Genomic DNA, 21,312 nt, shown 5'->3' with positions numbered 1-21,312 from the left:
GAAATTTCTATTTTGCCATATATGACTTTTTTTTTATTATTGATTTTTCTCCTGAAAAGTATTACATGTTGTGTATATGTGAAAAGTTTCACATCATATAACCCTTAAATATCACATGTTTACTGTATGTGATATTTTTTCGACCAAAAAATTAATTGAAAAACAATTATAAATGACAAAGTACAAAATTTCATAAAATGAAGATGATAAATAAACACAAAAATAAATTTAAATACTAAAACATAAAAACGATTATAATTCAAATGATAAAATATGATTAATCTTAAAAATTACGGAATTATCCCTTTGCGATTCCTGTGGGTATCATATGATTTCCCATGGGCAAAAAACCCACCCATAGGTTTTCTCATTTAGTTGCTGTTTGGGACAACTCATCAATCAATGTCCCAATGCCTTTCAATTCGTCAAACCAAGTGGGGCCCACTCCATTCCATGTACCAATTGACATGTGGCAATTTCCATTTATTGTTTTTCCTTTTTATTTTTATTTTTTATCTACCACATATTCGTTATTTATAATATTTTTTTTATGGTCGAAATTTTGCAGACGGCCGACATAGAGCTCTTACCCATAGCTACAAACTTTCAATATTATATTTATATTCTCTGATCTGTGATTCATTTATACGAATTACTTTTATTTTTTATATAATTATAGAAATAATCACTGACAGTCCAAAAATAAGGATAGTCTGTGTAATAATTCTAATGTTTTTAGGCGGGGTGTTTGTAATTTTTCAAAAAATATAAAGAGTGGTATATATAAGTGATAATGATATGCGTAATTATCTAAAAAATAAAAATAATTTGTGTAAATAGGCCATAAATTAATAACTATAAATGCGATTACTTTTTTTAGAAAAAAATTCAAGCAACCTCCTTGTGGTATTGCAAATGAGTGAATTACCCCCTTATAAAATAATAAATAATGATGTACCTCCCTGTATTTTTAAAAACACAACAAATTACCTCCTATGATTTTTACTTCATTTTAAAAAGTATAGGGGGTAAATTTCTATATTTTTTTATAAGGGTAATATGTTCATTTTCAATATCACAGGGGATAAATTGCTGTTCACCCTTTTTTTTTTATGAGTAATGATGTCATATATATAAGTAATGATTTAATATCTAAATCTAACTTTACTAACAAAAAATATTAACTAATTTCGACAACTATTTAAACATATATTTTATACTGATTTTATTAAAATACCCATTAGAATGATATTCTAAAGTTATTGTTGAATCGATCGAATTTTGTATTTTTACTTTTATTGAAAAAAAATATTTTTTCGAATAGCCAACACAATTAGTGATTTTTTATTTAAAATATGATGAATCGATATGGTACGTTGGATTAAAATTTCGAATTGTTTATTTATAGAATTTGATAAAATTTATTATACTGAAGATTTTGGCGCTAAATACGTGGAACATGTAAATGTAGTAATACCGACAAGAATGGAGGAAAAACAGCACAAAAGTATGGGCAGTGGGCCCCACCAAGCCACATGTCAACAGGCCCAACTAGGTGGCGTCAAGCAAGCCCACAAGGTTTATAATTTTTTGACAAGTGTCACTCGGAAATACTGTAATTATATGTAGATGTCGTGTCGTCTGAAAAAGTACATCTAGCAACTCTGAAGTTTACTTCTGTCTAATAAGTGAGTTATTCTGTTAGTCAAAATCCATCAAATTTGCTGATATTAACGAAAAAAATTAGTAAAAAAATCTATATTTACCCCCGACTGACTTATACTGTCTTATTCAGGTTAAATAATTTTTCTATGATCAAATTTTATCTAATGGGGAGACTAACTTTTTTGATAGAATCAAATCTCATGGGTGTTGGATGTAATTTTTCAAAATACAAAAAATTTACTTGGAATTATGTCAAATTTCTGAGGAGAAAAGTGTAATTATCCCATAAAATTATATTGCAATTTCAACTTAGCATTATTTAATGCTCATTTGGCCATGTAATTGAGCAGCGTTCAGAGTGGAAATGACCATATTGTAATATTTTTTTCTTCAGTTATTATATTAAATTAAAAGTCACGTTTTGATATAACCTATAGTTTATTTTTTATTGAATTATGCATTATGCCACGTTAAATAATCTTTTAATTTATTGTTTATTTATTGAAGGGTTTGTTTTGATTTGAATTTTTTTAGATTATAGAATATTGTGGTATTAAATTTGACTGTGAAAGTATATAAAATGATCGTATAAGAATTTAAAATTCATTGCAATTGAAATAAATATTTTAAAATATTTAGAATCATTAATTTTTAAATAAATATTTTACTACTTATAAATGACGGAAATATTATAGGCACCATCTAAATGACTAGAATTCATATATTTCTCATTCAGGACAAATAGCGCGACCAAGTAATGTATTTGACCTCCTGACTGTTTGATCAGAATTCGATCAACAATTCATGTCAAAACTGTATAACTCAGTTATTTTTATAAAAATGCTAGTCGTTGTGTCACGTCGTTCCTACGTGTATATAATAAATAATTTTTCACCCTTTAAAATATATTATAAATAAGAGTATATTCTTGTCACATTAATTGACATTGTCTATCGGAAATGATAGTATATTCTTGTCATAAGTCCATAATTCTGGATTCATAATGTTACCAAACATCTTGCGTCTGTTTCACATAAAAAGAATTTGAGTGACTTATAAGTTATAATATCTCATTTTTCTAATTATGTATTTTTCTATTAAGAAATTCATAAATTTTATAAAATTAGAAGAAATAATCATAATATTTGGATTCGTTTTTGGAATGTTTTGTGGTGTTTTGTGGAGATAGAGAGAGAAAAACAAAGATAAATAAGTGTGTGTTAGAGATAGTATGTATGTTTGGATTTGTTTTTAGAGATAATTTAAAATAAGTATTATATGTTTAATATTGTGTTATGGGAGACAAAAAATATTATTCATTATCAAATCATGTCTTTTTTACATATATTTATATATATGTGTATGTATTTATGCTAAAACAGTTAATGAGGTGTTTTTGAATAATGACAAATATTGGGTATGTTTTGACTTGTATTGAAAATAGTTTGGAAATGAAAACATACGGAGTGAATCTTGGTACAATCAATCAGACTGGGCATCGACTGCATGGCATAAGACACAATCACCAAACTTTGTTGAAATTAGTTGAAAAAAAGGAATAAAGTCCTATAAAACAGAGGAACTGAAGTATTGGTTAATCCGTTGAAGCACGCTCACTGACTTTGACGGGGACAGCACATTGATTTGGTTGGAAGAGGGAAACAGTAGCAGTAAATGGGAAGCAAAAATTGTTCTTTTCCTTACTCTGTCATCGCTGTTTCCCAGCTACCCTCATAACCATTCCCACATTTTATCCACAGAGAAATTCACTCTCCACTGTGTGTTTGTGCGTGAAAATGGTGTCCAATTACCTGCTTCTTGAAGAGCCGATCAGGATGGCTTCAATTCTTGAGCCATCTAAGCCTGTAATTACTTCTTTTCTCTTTTTTCCTGTAGTTGTTAATTTTATTTTTTTTTTTCTCACTGAATTTTAACCAGTTATGTGAGTAAAGAAAAGGGTTGTGGGAAGTGATCGTACTGAATTGTGCTGAGAATTCAGCTTAATTTTTATTTCTGCTTTCTATTTTTGTACGATTATGTGGTGCTGTACCTTGTTTTGGGAATTTCAGTTAAGATGTAAGAGAAGTGTGATCTTGTAATGCTGTTGAATCAGTAGTCGAATCTGCTTTTTTTATTTTTAAGGAATATGTTTTCATGTGTTTTTTTCTTTGAGAATGTGAATCCATTTCTTTATGCAGAATTTCTTCCCAGCAATGACAAAGATAATTGGTACACTAGGCCCGAATTCGCGGTCCGTGGAGGTTATTTCTGGGTGTCTTAAGGCTGGAATGTCTGGTGATCTCCTTAACTCACTTCTCAATATTTTTTTCCAAAAAAATATTAGTGTAGTAACAGCAATTTATTACATTTTCTTGCCTGTTTTGCAGTCAAGATGTTCTATTACAAGTTAATGTTGCATCTGATGTTGCAATTATATGTACACATAAGATCCACATTATCTTAAGAAATTATTTTATACACGTGGTTGTATATAAAATACACTATGAGATGTAATCTTAATTTGCAACTGAAAATCCGAACCGCGTGTTTTTGGCTTTTAGTTATTTTCATTTCAACATAAGGACTAGCTTTACTAAAGCTTGAAGCATTGGAATTATTTACCCTAATGAATTAATATAAATCAAATGATGTTCCAATAGTTGCGCGATTTGATTTTTCATGGGGCGATGCTGAATTTCACCAAGAAACACTAGAGAATTTGAAAGTGGCCATCAAGACGACGAAAAAACTCTGTGCAGTAAGCTTGATATTTCTTGCACTGGCTTCAGGATTGCATGATTTTTCAGTAGATAACAATGTCAAAACTAGTCTTGTTTCGTCAAAACATAAAAGGTAAAAACCTTTTGGCTTTTTCAGGTTATGCTTGATACAGTGGGTCCAGAGCTGCTAATTGTCAACAAATCCGAGCATCCTATTACCCTCGAGGAAGATTCCTTCATCATCCTGACACCTGATCAAGATAAAGAAGCTACTTCAAATTTACTTCCCATTAATTTTAGTGGGCTATCCAAGGTAAAAATGCCGTGGTTTTCATATTCTTTTGAAATTTTTGATGATGCTTCATCGGCGCAAATGTTATATGCCAGTCATATGATTATGAGTCATGCAATCTTAAGTTACAGAAAAGGTTGAAACTATTTCCGAAGGTGATCACGCCTAGTACAAATTAGACTATATCTTGAAAGAATGGCAAGCCTCTAGCATTCTGTGCTCAGTTTTTTGGTTTCATTTTTGGTGCTCTATATCTTTGAGTATATTGTTGCACTGGATCATGGAGAAATAAAATCTCTGTGTTTTCAAAATCCTCATCCCCTGCATGGATGAAACTCGACTACTCTATAAACCTTAGTTTTCTTTCTTTGCAGGCAGTGAAAAAGGGTGATGATATCTTCATTGGCCAGTACTTGTTTACTGGAAGAGAAACAACTTCAGTTTGGCTGGAGGTATGGTAGCATCAGAAATGTTATTGTTGTTTCCATAGTATTTTGTGTCTTTATGGTTTCCAGAAATCTTGGTTCTTCAACAACTTCATTCTTACAATCTGTAGATCAACATGCAATGATGATAAATGCGTGAATAAATAATACATGAATTTCGACATGAACTCGCGTTTTAAGTGCATAACAAACATTTACACCATTTATTGTCAAATTCCGACCATGCAGGTATCTGAGGTGAAAGACGAGGATGTGGTTTGTCTGATCAAGAATTCTGCCATCTTGGCTGGGCCATTGTATACTCTACACGTCTCTCAGATCCGTATTGACCTTCCTACCCTCACTGATAAAGATAAGGAGGTATGTGCTTCTAGCAAGCCTGATTGACGAGGACTTCATCCGAGTCAATCCAGAAATACTATTTCATGCTTGTCCAAAGATGTGAAGCTTCCAAAGAAAATCCTCAAGCTCATATTACTGTTCTGTTTGAATATATTTCTGACCTTTTTTTCATCCATAATTACATGGTAGTTATTTCATACCATTATCAGGTTATAAGCACATGGGGACTCCGAAATAAAATAGATTTCCTTTCACTTTCTTATGCTCGACGTGCAGAAGATGTTAGACATGTAAGTATGTTCTACTGAATACTATTGCCCCTTCTCTCACTTCTAGTCATTTTTTATTTGGAATAATTATACTGACATCTCCTCAAATTTGGATATATTACCCAAAAAACTCTCGATTTGCAAAAAAATGACTACAGGAGATAATTATTCAAAACTGGAGGATTTCTTTTTGTAGTATGCCCAAACCTGAGTGGAAGTTTATGTAATTATCCCTTTTGGTTTTTAGCTAAGCGTTAGTAACAAATTAAAAATGTATATCCGGGTTGATGCTTTCGATATACTTGGTAATGGTTGGATAATTTTCATGGTTTCCTTCAGGCACGTGAGTTTCTTTCCAAATTGGGCGACCTGAACCAGACACAGGTTTTTGCCAAGATTGAGAATGTGGAGGTTAGAAGCCTGTTCTTGATTCTTCTTTGAATAACTTCTAAACATGAAACCGTACTAATCTTACAGCAAACTGTTTGTCATGCTTATTTTCCTGTCCTCTTCTTGCAGGGTTTGATTCATTTTGACGAGATTCTCCAAGAAGCCGATGGCATAATCCTTGCTCGTGGAAATCTTGGAATAGACCTCCCGCCAGAGAAGGTCCACCATAGGATTAGGAGTCAAATATTATCATTTAACTTCTTGAAACTAATATCCTACTCGCCTTCTCTCTTTTAGATCTAATTAAAAAATAATAATAAAAAAAGTATAATTTAAAAAACTCTAAAAACACTTAAATATGAATCTCCTGAAGAGCAACGTGAGAGTGTTGATTATATAATAAGGAAAATTAGCAAAATATTAGCAGCATGTTGTGCCAAAAGTTATAGCTAATAGTAAGAATGCTACTCGAATCTTCTAAATCTTCACAGACTGAGACAGAACTTTTTCTATATCCAAGGAGGTATTTCTAGCATAATTATCAGCTCCAAACCCTGTTCCCTTTTTCCGCTTTTTCTAGTTCCAATTTCATCATTTGCATTTTCTTTTTATTTGAGATGTCTCCCTCTTCCATGCAATTACCGTTAGTTGATCACTCTTTTAACGTTTCCAACAGCGTCTTCTACTGTTTTCAGGTATTTTTATATCAAAAGGAAGCTCTTTACAAATGCAACATAGCAGGGAAGCCAGCAATCATCACTCGTGTTGTGGACAGTATGACTGACAACTTAAGACCGACTCGTGCTGAGGCGACTGATGTTGCAAATGCTGTACTCGATGGTATGTTTCCATCCCCAACTACACTTTTGGTTTTTGTTTAGCTATAAACGTATCAACTATAGTGCCATTTGGTGCTTAGAGTTATCTGTTTTATGCCTTCATTGGTACATTTTGTCGGTTTATAGTTTGGCAACTTGAAAGCTTATCAAGTCTCAATTTGCACTTGTTTTCAGGTAGTGATGCAATTCTTTTAGGTGCGGAAACCCTGCGGGGATTATACCCCATTGAGACAATATCAACTGTCGGAAAAATTTGTTCCGAGGTTAGGTTTATTTTATATTATTCCCTTGCTTATTCAGCACTCTGAGAAACTTAATTGTGGCTGCATCATTTGACCAACCAGCCCAACTGAAACTCTCTCCACTTTGCCTCTGTACTTATGTATATAGATTCATAAAAGATTTTGCACAATATAATAAGGAAAAAGATTTTTATTTTATCGAAACGGATGTATGTTCGTGCTAATACTTTATAGTTTTGTCTCAACATATCATGTCGATGATCACTTTGACACCTCTTGAGTTATGGGTATATTACATTAAAGTCCACCAATTTTGTAAAATTACACTTACACTACATGTCACCATATTTTGATTGCAATTCCCCCTTGTGTTCCTATTCTTAGTGCAGTATCTGTAATATAAAAATATAATCACCGGATGTGCAATTCAAATTTTCAAAAATCTGTGTTCTTTTATAATATGCCTAAACCTGGCCGAGTAGCATTCTAATTATCCCTACCACCGTCATACTCATTTCCATACCAGGTTGAGTATCTTCTTAGTGCACCAATTAATTTATTATTACACTTTGTGCAGGCAGAAAAGGTTTACAATCAGGATCTCTATTTCAAAAATACTGTCAAGTACGTTGGCGAACCGATGACACACCTGGAGTCAATAGCTTCTTCTGCAGTATGTAGCTATTTACTTTGTTCCTTGTCGTTCAATCTGTTAAAGCCATATCCATATCATAAGTATGTTTAGCAGCTGGTGGTTTTGAATTGTTCATAAAACATAGTGCTTCATTGATCTAGGTCCGTGCTGCTGTGAAGGTGAAGGCATCTGTCATCATTTGTTTCACTTCATCAGGACGAGCTGCAAGGTTCTCTCTCTCTCTCTCTCTGTCTCTCCAGTAAGCTATATTTGTACGGGTGACTACATGCATAAACGCAGCTGCGTGTAGAAAAGGTTTTTGGCTGGCATAAATTTTATTGTCAAGGAAAAACTGAAATTTTACAGTATCTTACAGAATACTTAAATGCAGTGGATGGATGGTTGTTTATTATACTTGTAAGAAAATCATATCATTGTTAGAGAAGTATGAGTGGTCATGGATATATGACTCCAAACTCATAAAACTTGTGTACTTTTGTGTTTGATTTTTGGTATTTTCCTTTTGTCCACACATTTCAGTTCTATCATGCAACTTCCTAACATTATTAATATGCTCGAATAAATATTCAAATTTAAGTATTGATGTTATCTCCTTCGAAACAATGGTGCAGGCTAATAGCTAAGTACAGACCTACCATGCCTGTCTTATCAGTAGTCATTCCACGATTGAAGACAAATCAGCTGCAATGGACTTTCAGTGGTGCTTTTGAGGTACTCGATGGTGGTTCACATTCACATTTCTTTACATGTTCTATGCTATCCTATATCATAGTTCAGTGCTTTATGCTTATTTTCATCAATAGCGTGGCTTTGCTAAATGAATGCACATTGTTCTTTAATACGGGATTTTCATGTTCGATTTCATTTTTGTCGAGTTCCAGTTCCTATGCCGTCTCTTTTAATTGATGAAGTTGTGTATTGGCAGGCGCGGCAATCCCTGATAGTCAGAGGCCTTTTTCCCATGCTCGCAGATGCTCGACATCCTGTAAGATTTTCTTCATCTGTTCCTTTTCCATGATTTAACTAAGGGGGTGTTTCGATGATTTAAACATCTTTGAATACTTAAAAGATGTAGCAAACTGTTTGATAGTTTTTATAAAAATAAGCTTATAAGATTCAAAAATAAAAGATGGTAAGAGTTTCTAAGATCCATTTAAAGAAGAAATGAGTCCTTATCCTATACGTAAAAATTTGTGTGTTCTTGCTTTTGGTTTTTCTCTGTTTGCTTTTGCACACGTTTTACACACTTCTGTATTGATTTCTCTAAACTCCGAGTCATGCATAATACAAGCCATGCTCTGTTTGCAGGCTGAGCCCGTGAGTGCAACGAACGAGTCCGTCTTAAAGCTTGCTTTGTGTCACGGGAAGGCTGTTGGCCTCATAAAACCGCATGACCGTGTCGTCGTTTGTCAGAAAGTTGGTGATGCATCTGTAGTGAAGATCATTGAGCTTGAAGATTAGATTCTCCCCTTCTTTTCTGAAAATCTTACAAAACAACGGATGGTGGTAGCGTACGTTCGATTTTGTCTATGTTCTGGTGCTTGTCGTCTTCGGTATGGTATGAGAAAGAACAACAATGTTGCAGTACTACGAATCTACTGAATGACAATGTTGCACTACTATGAATCTACTGTTAGGATGCTGTGATATGTATGTATGAAAATTTACCAAGATGAGAAAAAGTAGTTTACTTTTCCATTATCTTATGATTAGGAGTGGTCATGGTCGAATTTCATCGCTTTTGGAAGAACTTTTAAGCTAGAGTTAGTGAGTACGAGTTGCTACAAAATTAAGCTGAAACTACGAATTTCAATCAATCAATCAAACTGAGAGAATAGGACTAGTTAGGTTGTAAATGCTTTTTGTTTCATCTCATCTCAGCTATGAAAAATGAGTTGGGTTGATATGAGAAATTGTTTTTGAGGATGTTATTGGTTGTGAGTTAGAAATATGATGACAATATAAGATGCCATGTGCAAAAGGTGTTAGATAAAAAAATAATAACAATAATGGTTATTGTTTATGTGGTATGGTGGTTAAATTGTATTTATTATCATGTATGTTAGTGGGTGGTAATTTAAGAACTTTAGGTACAGGGGTGACAAATTATAACCTGTAAATTAATATTTTTTTAATAGTTAGAGGACTTCGATCATCGAAAATTTATAATTTGCTGAATTTTTTTTTTTTATCTTAAAGAAATTATAGTATTTTAATTTGGAATTTTCGATGAAGAGTTATATTTTCTACTCTCTTCTGCCACAAATTTTACATGTAAAAGGGGGGCGGGCGAAGAGTGTTGGGTGTAGGTTCTTTCAATGGGAAGATCCTCCAATGTGCTCAAGAGGAAGGGTTATAATCTCTGGCTTGGTGAGGAAGATGACAATGTAGAGAAGGGAAAAACAAAATTGGAAAGGATGAAGAAATTCTAACTTAAGTTTCTTGTATTTTCAATTTCTTTTTTTTGTTTTTATGATTTGTATGTTAGGAAGTGGTGGAAGTTGTAAGAAAATTAGTGCAATAAGAGTGTTAAGACGTGGATGTGCGCTAGATAGAAATGGTGATGTGATAAGTTGTGGCCACGGCTTATTCCATGCCAACTTTTTCTTCAAAATAATATATCAGAACCATTTGTTCGACATGAAAAAGAAGGAACAACACGACCACGATGACAACGGTATTAGTCTCGGTGGTGGAGGGTAGGTGTAGGTAGGGAGAAAGGGAGAAAGATATATATATATATATATATATATATATATATACATTCAACAATTAAAAATTTGAAGGGGAGGAAAAAAGTTTCATGTTGAAGCCAAATTCTTTTGCTACACTCACAAATATTTGTTATAAAGCTGCAAAACAGCGTCGTTTCAATGAACTTTCTTATATTATAAAATATGATTCTTTTGTAATAAAATAATATCACAGTAAAAAATTAAAACTATGTCGCTTTCGTTGGAATTATTGCTACAAGGTAAAATTCATAGTAAAAACCAACTTTGTTATGGGTTCTTTGTCGTAGCAAAATACATATTTTTCTTGTATTGCTACACAGATATTAGATTTTCACTGAATTTATATTTTAAATTTTGTAATAATTAGAACTACATTTTTCTCCGTTCCATTTGTCATAAATGCTGCGGTAGAGTATTAAATACCAAATTTTAATGAAGTATTTAAAATCCCTAATATCTATGTGATATTTGGTAAAAGTATAGAATTTATCTTATTGGGTTAGGTATGAATTTCTCATGAGACAGAATGTATCTATGGAGGGGATATCTCAAGAGGTGTACTTATAATCTTCATTAAAAAAAATATGACTTTTCATTATGGCCAATTACCATGTTTAAATCGGCCAATTACCGTATGGCACGACGGTAAGGATGGCCAGTTTTCGTTTAAATCGGCCTATTACTTAGAGCTGGCGAAGCGCTCCAGTACCATAGCCTCAACTTTTGGCCGGAGTGAAGGCAGTGATCAAAGGATACGACGTGACAAACGGGAGCTTGTGTGGCATAGTCAGACTCCTCCAAAAGTGCGAATGTTCATATGGAGGGCTTGCCAAGAAACCATATATACCAACGCAGTTCAATTTGGCTAGACGGATAGGAGTCTCAGGTTAGGAGGAACCTGTGTGTTGTGTGGTGCTGAGGACGAAACAATCATACATGTACTGTAATAATCTTCTTTCCCTAGGCACGTATGGTCGCTATCATTCCTCTCAAACAGCCAGCCTTAAGGCCTGGATTTGGTCAAACTTAAATCAATTAAAACAAACAATTTTCTAGCATTATGTTGCGGTTTGTGGCAGCATCGAAACCAGGTTGTTATTGAGGGAAAGGATACAACAGCAATGCAGCTATCTGGTCAGACGAATTCTGCGGTATCAAGAGGAATATGTGGCGGCTGTAGTTGCTGTTAGGCTTAAGCATTCTGCTCTTGAGAAAAGGTATAGGGCTGGTGTGAATGTTGAAAGAAGTGGGTGGGTTTCATGTTTTGGACTTTTTGTACTCATTCCGTTTACTTATTAATATAATTCATCGTTCCCTCAAACAAAAAGAAAATTACTATGATTAAATTCGGCGGATTTTAATTAACGTAGTTAGGTTATTAATCATTATTTTTACAAGTGAGGGCTAAAATTTTTTTGGCTTAAAGGCAATTTTTGTTCCCTAACTTCAGGTCATTCTCGTTTTAGTCCCCTAAGTTACTAGGGTTTCATTTTGGTCCCGTAAAACTGAAAAAATCTCAATTTTGGTACAAATTTGGTTGGAAAATTGAGTCACTCGCCGGAAAAAGTCACATGCCAGGCATGTGACTTTTTAAATTTGGGCTTGCATTGTGATTGGCTGAAAAAGAAGATGTGGTGAAGACATGGCCTGAAGTTAGGGGACTAAAACGAGAATGGCCTGAAGTTAGGGGACGGAATGACTCAACTTTCCGACCAAATTTGTACCAAAATTGAGATTTTTTCAATTTTACGAGACTAAAATGGAACTCTAGTAACTTAGGGGACTAAAACGAGAATGACCTGAAGTTAAGAGACGAAAAGTGACTTTAATCCATTTTTTTTTTCATAGCTTTGGTCATAGGTGAAACCATATTAAAAGTAACTGTTGTCCAAAACTTAACTTTTTGCGTCAATTTTATCTAGCTATAATAGATAGTATTGATTTACAACGGTTCTTAAGGCGTAGTGATTTATAGTTGAATAATTAATTTTTTTGTAGTGCTTGCAAATGATAGAGGTGTTTGTATAATTAAATTTAATTATAGAGAGTATTGTCATACTAATGCAAAATACAAAATCAAACATATTTGAAACTCCGAAAAATAGAAAGAATTATTTTGAAATTAAAGTCATAGTAATGCCTCTAATTAATACTAAATTTTTACTTATCTTTGTTTTTCTTTCTTTCTCCAAAAAACAAAAATAAAAAATTATCATTATTTTTATCTCTCTATCTTCTAAAAATAAAAAAAAATAAATTACAATTATCCCCTAGGAGATTTTGTATAATTAATAATCGTAAATACCCTTTCTTTATTTGGGAATTACACATATTTCTTCACATGAAAAATAATTACGTAGCCTCTAACAGTAGGATATAAATTACTATTTTGCTCTTACTGATATTTTGAAATATTTAAAAAATAAAAAACAATTCTTAGAGTGTAAAGCAAATAATTTATAGGGCATTTAGATCATAAAAATATTTTTAAAAAAATTTTGAACATATAAAAAATTAAAATCTATAATCCAAAAAAATATTTAGTTAGTTTATCGCAAAAATTTGAATGGAAAAGGATAATGAATGAGCTCGTTAGTCAATGGACATTAAAATAATATAGATATTTATAATTTTATAAATAATTAATTATGTCAAATTTTAAGATATGTAACGATAATTTATCTTAAAAAAATTAAAATTAAAACCATAGTGTCGTGCCGAATGTATTGAATTTGTCCAAGTGTTGACCATCCAAGAAGAGCACAAGCGTACAAATGTAAGGTCCACGCATGAGCATCATACGATCCGAATCTCCAAACCCGCAACGCATGATCCGGACTTTGGTCCACCCATATGCATCATACGATCCGTATCTCCAAACCCGCCACGCATGACGCGGACTTCCCCCTCTACCTCGTACGTCCTTGGTTTTGGACCCTTACCACCGTCTATGCGTGGCAGATTACAGAGTATTGAGTCAGTGGCACTGAAAATATTGCAGGACACAATCACATCTGAAGAAATTTCCATCAACTCCAACAGATTCTTTTTTTCTAATATATATATGTAAATAATGTAAATCTCTCCTGTTCCTCTCCAACGCTACCACCTTGTTAGATTTCCAAGAATTTTGTTATACTTTGATCTCCTCCTACCAAAGACTCAATCACACACTCAACTGTGTGTTTGTGCGCTTTTCTTGATAAGCTAAAATGGTGTCGAATCACTTGCATCTCGAGGAGCCCATAAGGATGTCTTCCATTCTTGAGCCCTCTAAACCTGTATGCATTTCTTGTCTTTTTAAATAATAATAATAATAATAATAATCTTTGAAAGAACTTTCTTCCACAAACGATATGGCCCTTGTTCTATTATAGGGTAATTTATCAAATTTTTTCTTTCTAAACTCGTTTAGTGACAATGATCTCAGGTTGTACTGCTTTTCCTAGTTGCTTGGACAGTTTGTTAGTGTTGGGACCTAAATCGAAGTGTGTGATGTTGTGTTAATGCTGAAATGGTGGGGTTGAGTACTATCTGTGTTCTTGATTCTTTTGAATTGCTGTAATTGGAATTTCTCCCTGCAGAATTTCTTTCCAGCAATGACAAAGATAGTCGGGACTCTTGGCCCAAAATCGCGGTCAGTGGAGGCTATTTCTGGATGCCTTCGGGCTGGAATGTCTGGTGATTTTCATTGAATCACTGTCAGCTTCTTTATCATCAGTTAGATTGCTAATGAGTATACTTGTATGCTATTTTCTAGGGCTATTTGATAATTTTACTGAATTAAAAGTGATCATAGTGTACAAGTTATTGTATCTGATCCTTTTTCTTCCTTTCCCTGTTGCTTGCAAGATTGAATTCACAAAAGATCACTTGGCGGTGATTTTTTATGGATTGAAATAAACCACATTTATCTCATTTACGAGTTCAAATACCATCTAAGAAAGAGAAAAGGGAGTGTTAAGATTAGTAGTTATCCTGTTGTTCTATGGCTTACTTAAAATTCTAAATTTCGAATTGTAAATTTGATGTAATGGATGATTAAGTTGATACGTTATCTTCTATACTTACGGACAGTTGCACGGTTTGATTTTTCATGGGGCGACGCTGAATATCACCAAGAGACATTGGAGAATCTGAAAGCGGCTATCAGGAGTACTAAGAAGCTCTGTGCGGTAAGCCTAAAATCTTTGCAGTGACTTGCGTAGGAAATGTAATTTTCATGCACAAAAATGAAAACAAGTTAACCTTTGTTTATCCTATTTCTTGTGTTCATCAGGTTATGCTTGACACAGGAGGCCCAGAACTGCAAGTTGTAAACAAAACTGAGCACCCTATTTCCCTTAAGGAAGATGCATTGATCGTTTTAACACCTGATCAGGACAAGGAAGCTACGTCTAATTTACTTCCCATTAATTTTAGGGGGTTATCCAAGGTAACAATATTCGATGGGAGATCTTGTGAAAATTTTTTAGCATTTCAATTTTACTGACAGCAGGCTTTATTGGTGCTCTGAGAGCTTATAAAAGTTTTAGACTAGGTGAATCTGGCTGTTTGTGATACTTTTGTGCAAATTTTTTTAACTCATGCATGGTAAAACGTTTCTTGTTTGTCTTTCCAATACTCAAATTCTAGTATGGGAAGTTTAGGTTTTCTATGCTGTCTGTTCATATTTTTCAGCAGTGTTTCTGCATTGAGCGTCTGAAGAGATGCACAGGTCTGTAATTTTCTCGCTCTTGAACTATTATGTGCCATAATTTGCTCTTTCTACTTTTTGCCTAAAGCTGCAACTTTCGGATCCACCATTTCATAGATATGAACTTCTGTTAAATCTGGACATACTTTTCTGACTTTGCAGGCAGTAAAGACAGGAGACACTATTTTCATTGGCCAGTATCTGTTCACAGGAAATGAAACAACTTCAGTATGGCTGGAGGTATGGTGACATGAACCTTGACATTGCCATTTGGTTGTTTCAGATTAACTTTCGAGAATGTTACATCTGACTGGCCCACCAATAGAATTTGCCGTTCTTTTCCATTTGTGAGGCCAATGATTCGAGCTCATTCTCGTTATTAATCTTGAACAAAACATTTGGAAAAGATAAAAACAACATGTGATTGTCTAAAGAATTATTAATTAGTGTATACAAACATCTAATCCGAACATAATGGGTCCCAACTATACAGGTAAAGGAGGTCAAAGGAGAGGATGTGCATTGCATAATCAAGAATTCTGCCACATTGGCTGGATCATTGTATACTCTGCATGTCTCTCAGATCCACATTGAACTTCCTACTTTGACTGATAAAGATAAGGAGGTATGCGAATTTGACACACTGAGAGGGTATCATCTAAATCATTCAAGTTCGGTTCTTTCATGCTTACAACAATGCATGATCACCACCACTTTTAAGAAGATATATTCTGAATCTTGCTCAACTCTTCCTATTGAAATGTGCAGTTCATTTTGGTTTTCGGTAATGTCATGCAAATAACAGGTTATAAGGACTTGGGGTGCTCGCAACAGCATAGACTTCATTTCCATTTCATACACACGGCACGCGGAAGACATCAGAAATGTAAGTAGTTCGCTAAGTCATGTTTTCATCTTGTTGATACTAAAGTTCTGTCAAGCTATCAAGATGAACTTGTTCTCATGTTTTCCTTCAGGCTCGTGAATTTCTTTCTAAACTAGATGGCCTCAGTCAGACTCAGATTTTTGCAAAAATTGAAAATGTAGAGGTCGGCAATCTCTTCCACTTCTTTCAAGGCAAACTCGAAAGTTGAAGCTGGTTGTTAATCTTTAAGTGAAATATTTCTCGTAATTATTTTCATTATCTTTTATTACAGGGGATGATTCATTTTGATGAGATTCTCCAAGAAGCTGATGGCATCATCCTTGCTCGTGGAAATCTTGGAATCGATCTCCCACCGGAGAAGGTACGTTACAGAGGCTGGATGTATGATTTGACTGTTCCTTTAGACAGACAAGTCTTGGCTTAAGCAACGCTGCATTCTCTCAATAGCTTAAAGGATTCTTTTACCTTTAACTTGCTATGGATCTACATGAAATCACTTTTTTATATAGGGCTGACTATTATACAGGGAAATTATAAGAACCAAAAAAGACTTGGAAAATAGTCATTTTCGCCATTTAGAAGCAATATTTTACCATTCGTTCTCTTTCCTTTCTTTTACCTATGGTTGATCTTAGCATTTATTTTCGCGGACTTTCGGTTTGGTGGATTGCTCACTCGTATTGTCTAACATACTTTTTCTACTGTGCTCAGGTGTTTTTATTTCAAAAACAAGCTGTTCACAAGTGCAATATGGCAGGCAAGCCTGCAGTGGTCACTCGCGTTGTCGACAGCATGACAGACAACTTAAGACCAACTCGTGCGGAGGCAACTGACGTTGCCAATATTGTACTCGATGGTATCTTCCGGTTCTCATCCTTGTTTGTCTAATTCGTCCCCAAAGGTCAATTATGAAAGCAATTTGAGTTTTGGGACTCAAAAACTTATATTATATCGTTCGTGTTCGTTTTTCAGGCAGTGATGCAATCCTTTTAGGTGCGGAAACACTAAGGGGACTTTACCCTGTTGACGCTATATCTATTGTTGGTCGAATTTGCGCCGAGGTAACTTAACTTCTTTTATTCCTCTTGCTTGTTGCGACGTGGTTTCTGTACATTTATAGTCAATGGAAAGAAGTACCCAAAGGAAAAATATCGAGAAATTTGAGATGGGCCGATCAATTTGCAATGTGTGAGACTGTCCACACAAATTTTTGATTGGATTCCCCGTTATTTGGATTGATGGATTTGAAATCCATCTAACTTGTTTGGCTCATAAAATGAATCAGTAGAATTTTTTAAATCCTTTTTCTTGAATCCATTAATTTTAACTCTATTTGTGATGGACTTGAAACCCACCCAATAACCTAGTCATTTAAATCTTTTGAAATGCTCTAAAGTCATCAGCCAAATAAACTTAAAATCCTTGCACAAATTCCTAATGGACCCAAATAAAAGATTTCAAACAGGGATTTTGATCAAATGAATTTCAAATCCATTCATTTCAAATCTTCAGCCTAATTCAAATCCACCATGCCAAACGCATCCTCATAGAACTGGCTTGAGATGAAAAATTTTAATTTTACTCGCTACCATCATGCGGAATAGTTAACTGACATACCTTGTGCAGGCAGAAAAGGTTTACAATCAGGATTTGTACTTCAGAAAGGCGGTTAAGTGTGTTGGCCAACCAATGTCTCACATTGAATCAATTGCTTCCTCTGCTGTATGTTACTCTAAAATCTTACACCTCTTTCCTTTCAGATCACTATGTCTCAACATTCTGTCTCTGCATGGCACTTTAGTCGATTTTAGTTCATACATTTTGTTAATGTAGGTACGTGCCGCCATCAAGGTCAAGGCATCAGTCATTATTTGTTTCACTTCATCGGGACGAACGGCCATGTCAATCTCCCTACCCCCTCTCTCTCTCTATATATATATGTGTGTGTGTGTGTGTGTGTATGTTTATGTGGGTGTGTGTGTATATATATGTTTATGTAGGTGTGTTTGTAGTTGACTATCTTAAAAAGTAAAATAACAAGGTCAATCATAATAATGCAGGCTTATAGCTAAGTACAGGCCAACAATGCCTGTATTCTCTGTTGTCATTCCACGTCTGAAGACGGATCAACTGCACTGGACCTTTACTGGAGCTTTTGAGGTATACTTTCGAGTGTCGAGGTTACATTAATATGCTATTACATGGATTTTGTTATCTATTGATTGAAAAGCTTGTGTTTATTTGATAGGCTCGTATCATTTTCAAATTCCTTCTGCACCCTTTGGGGTGAAGGACCAAAACTTTAACATTGTCGTCATTTGTCCTAGCAACAGCTACTTAGTATGTGGTTGATAGTACTTGTTTTGGGGATATTCATTGTGAAAATTACTTCTTGTTGGCAGGCAAGGCAATCTTTGATCGTCAGAGGGCTTTTCCCCATGCTTGCAGATGCTCGACATCCGGTAAGTTTTATAATCTGTATGTTGTCTGGTTGGCGCAGCCTTTGCATAGTTGTTCAAATACTTTTTGAAAGAATTCAGATTTTCATCATTTTTGTCAGAACTTAGAACTCGAGAGCTCTAAAGTTCTCGACTTTGATTATGGTCCTTTCTTAGCTTACCATATTTGCGTTTGCTCTGCGGTCATTATAATGTTCATTATTGCCTAACGGGATTTAACCTCCCCGTTGTATATAATTACTCGGACCTTGATGATGTTTGAGCATATTACAAAAGAATCTCTCAATTTTGAAAAATTGCGCGACATCTTTTTACATTATAGATTTCTTTTGGTCGTCTGGTCTTTAAGGCGGTATGTGTTACGTAAAAATATAACTACAAGTGGCGACATAATTCTTAATACTTTTTAGAATATGCTCAAACTTCACCAGGTGTACGTGTCACCATAGTTGTCTCTTAATATGATGCAACCTTGTTGCATTTTAGCTTCTTTGCGTCTACGAAAATGATAATTTGGTACTTGTATTATCTTAATCATATTTAAAGCCCAAAGATTTTACCAAGCTACATAACACAAGTCTTGTCTTATTCGATTTTCACATTTACAAAATTATCCTAACCGTTCGATATTCAGGATGCATTTGCAATAACTTCTACTTTTGTTATGAACATAAATCATAGAAAAAGTTGCAGTTGCAAACACTCCCTGTGAGGAATCTATCATACGCAAGGGATATGTACTGGTTGTCTCGGTGTGTATATTATCCGAATTATGTGAAAGAATTTGATACAAGATGTGCTCAATCTTGCAGGTTGAAACAACAAACGCAACAAACGAGTCCATTTTAAAGGTTGCTTTGGATCACGGCCAGGCCTCCGGCATTGTTAAACCACACGATCGTGTCGTTGTTTGCCAGAAAGTCGGGGATGCATCTGTGGTGAAGATCATTGAGCTTGAAAATTAGACCATATTCATAGGATAAACATAGTACGGACGGGCAGAACATATATATGAGTCGTGATTATGTGTTGAGACATGTCATTTTACATCGTACTGGCAAAAATAATGACGTACTAGAGTGAGTAAAATGTAAATAACCCCTCATGTCCAAGTTCGAGATCAATATATTTGAGACTTTTTCTCTTAGGGTAAGCTAACTTTAGGTAAATCGCGTAACACCTCGTATGATTTGGTGAAATTGTATGAAATTCTTCTATATTCATTTTATAGGTAAAAGGCCTTGTATATTTTTTAAAATATACTAAAAATTAAGTATTATTTGTTAGAAACTAACGAAAAGTGTTTGACATGTGCGTATTATACGAAATGACATCGTTTTTTTTCTTTTAGCTACTTTAAGTGTGCAAATATTCACTTTGCCTCTTGTTTTTATATTTAAACATATTTAATAAATTATATGTTATTGACTAGTTTAAATTATTAGTTAATTAAATGTATTTTAAAAGATCATTAAAAAGGCGTGAGCCGTTATAAAATTATATTTATTGACGTTACTCTCACAATCACTGTTGCCCTCTTTTGCTTGCACTAGGCAATGGCGAGGTCGCTCAGAATCTAACGACGATATTAGTAGTTGCCGATAGAGGTGGCAACGACGATAATATATAAATATTATATATGTATTACATGTATAATTGTATATCTATATCCATATCTATTTATATCTATCCATACATATATATATATATATATATATATATGAATGACCCTAAAAATTTCTTTCAATTTTTAATTTACCTAAATTGACCTTATAATAATATTATTCCCAAGGATAATTATGGACTAGATATGATATCTTGATATTCATGTACCAAAGGGTGTCCAAAATTATGTAATACATGGTTAATTTTTTTAGAGTTAGAAAGTCACAAATTAACTAGAAAATATATTGTGGTGAATAATTCAAAAGTATCAAAATTATTAGGGATTAAATAGAAATCTTACAAAAACTTAGAATTAAATTATATATATTTAAAAGTTAGGGGACTAAATTGTAAAATTTACAAAAACTATCTAAAAGAATAAAGAAAAAGTAGAGAGATAAGCTGCCACTAATCCACTTAAATTGACGAGAAGTGGCAGCCACCCCTCCACTTCCAATTGGCTAAAAATAAAAAAAAAAAAAAAAGCCACACACTCACATAATCTGACTTTCCTTATCTATTATATTAAATACTACTTTTATTTTTTTATTTTAATATATGAGATTTGATTTTAATTTCTAAGAATTAGAAAATCTAATATTGGCTAGAAAATAAATGATAGGGTATAATTCAAATATCTAAAGGACTAAATTGAAGCATTATAAAAATTATTTGGAATGAAATTGCATTTTGTTGTGAAACCTTATTTATAGGGGTGGCAACGGAGCGGATTTGAGTGGACTCGTCACACCAATTTCGGGACGGACCCAGGATCCACCCCACCTCTGTCTTTTTTACACCCCACCTCGCCTCGCCCCGGCCCGGTGCAAAACCCGTCGGGGCGAGTCTAATCCAGTGTACCCGATTATATTTTAATTTTTTATTTATTGTAAAAATATAAAAAATATTCAACATATCAGTTATAAATAAATTTATTCGAAAAATATTAAATTCAAAAATAAATTCTCAAATCAAAATAAATACCACATCATCGTTCATCTTCTTTCTCGT

The 21,312-nt window shown here is 33.9% G+C and overlaps 2 protein-coding genes across 4 annotated transcripts; both read left to right on the top strand.

Moving 5' to 3' along the window:
* Positions 1–3,195: 3,195 nt before the first annotated feature.
* Positions 3,196–9,561, top strand: LOC105161301 (pyruvate kinase 1, cytosolic). The gene is made up of 16 exons (XM_011078940.3): positions 3,196–3,530; positions 3,864–3,960; positions 4,326–4,423; positions 4,543–4,698; positions 5,052–5,129; positions 5,352–5,483; positions 5,675–5,755; positions 6,074–6,145; positions 6,254–6,343; positions 6,820–6,964; positions 7,138–7,226; positions 7,783–7,878; positions 8,001–8,068; positions 8,472–8,571; positions 8,786–8,845; positions 9,169–9,561. The coding sequence occupies exons 1-16, from the start codon at positions 3,462–3,464 to the stop codon at positions 9,319–9,321; spliced, it is 1,584 nt and encodes a 527-aa protein (XP_011077242.1). The 5' UTR covers positions 3,196–3,461; the 3' UTR covers positions 9,322–9,561.
* Positions 9,562–13,516: 3,955 nt separating this feature from the next.
* Positions 13,517–19,783, top strand: LOC105161300 (pyruvate kinase 1, cytosolic). 3 transcript variants are annotated; one of them, XM_088879963.1, is made up of 17 exons: positions 13,517–13,876; positions 14,026–14,112; positions 14,180–14,276; positions 14,673–14,770; positions 14,875–15,030; positions 15,454–15,531; positions 15,785–15,916; positions 16,097–16,177; positions 16,269–16,340; positions 16,449–16,538; positions 16,889–17,033; positions 17,150–17,238; positions 17,804–17,899; positions 18,011–18,078; positions 18,238–18,337; positions 18,580–18,639; positions 19,449–19,783. In XM_088879963.1, the coding sequence occupies exons 2-17, from the start codon at positions 14,110–14,112 to the stop codon at positions 19,599–19,601; spliced, it is 1,518 nt and encodes a 505-aa protein (XP_088736089.1). In that variant the 5' UTR covers positions 13,517–13,876; positions 14,026–14,109; the 3' UTR covers positions 19,602–19,783. The 3 variants fall into 3 exon arrangements, with proteins under 3 accessions (XP_088736089.1, XP_088736090.1, XP_011077241.1); XM_088879964.1 differs by lacking the exon at positions 14,026–14,112 and having other exon boundaries at positions 13,517–13,670; XM_011078939.3 differs by lacking the exon at positions 14,026–14,112.
* The last annotated feature ends 1,529 nt before the right edge of the window (positions 19,784–21,312 follow it).

Source organism: Sesamum indicum, linkage group LG4 (assembly GCF_026168435.1).
Source record: "Sesamum indicum cultivar Baizhima isolate 11 linkage group LG4, ASM2616843v1, whole genome shotgun sequence".
Lineage (NCBI taxonomy): Eukaryota > Viridiplantae > Streptophyta > Magnoliopsida > Lamiales > Pedaliaceae > Sesamum > Sesamum indicum.
Note: the sequence above shows the minus strand (reverse complement) of the source record. Positions and strands in the feature narration are given on the sequence as shown.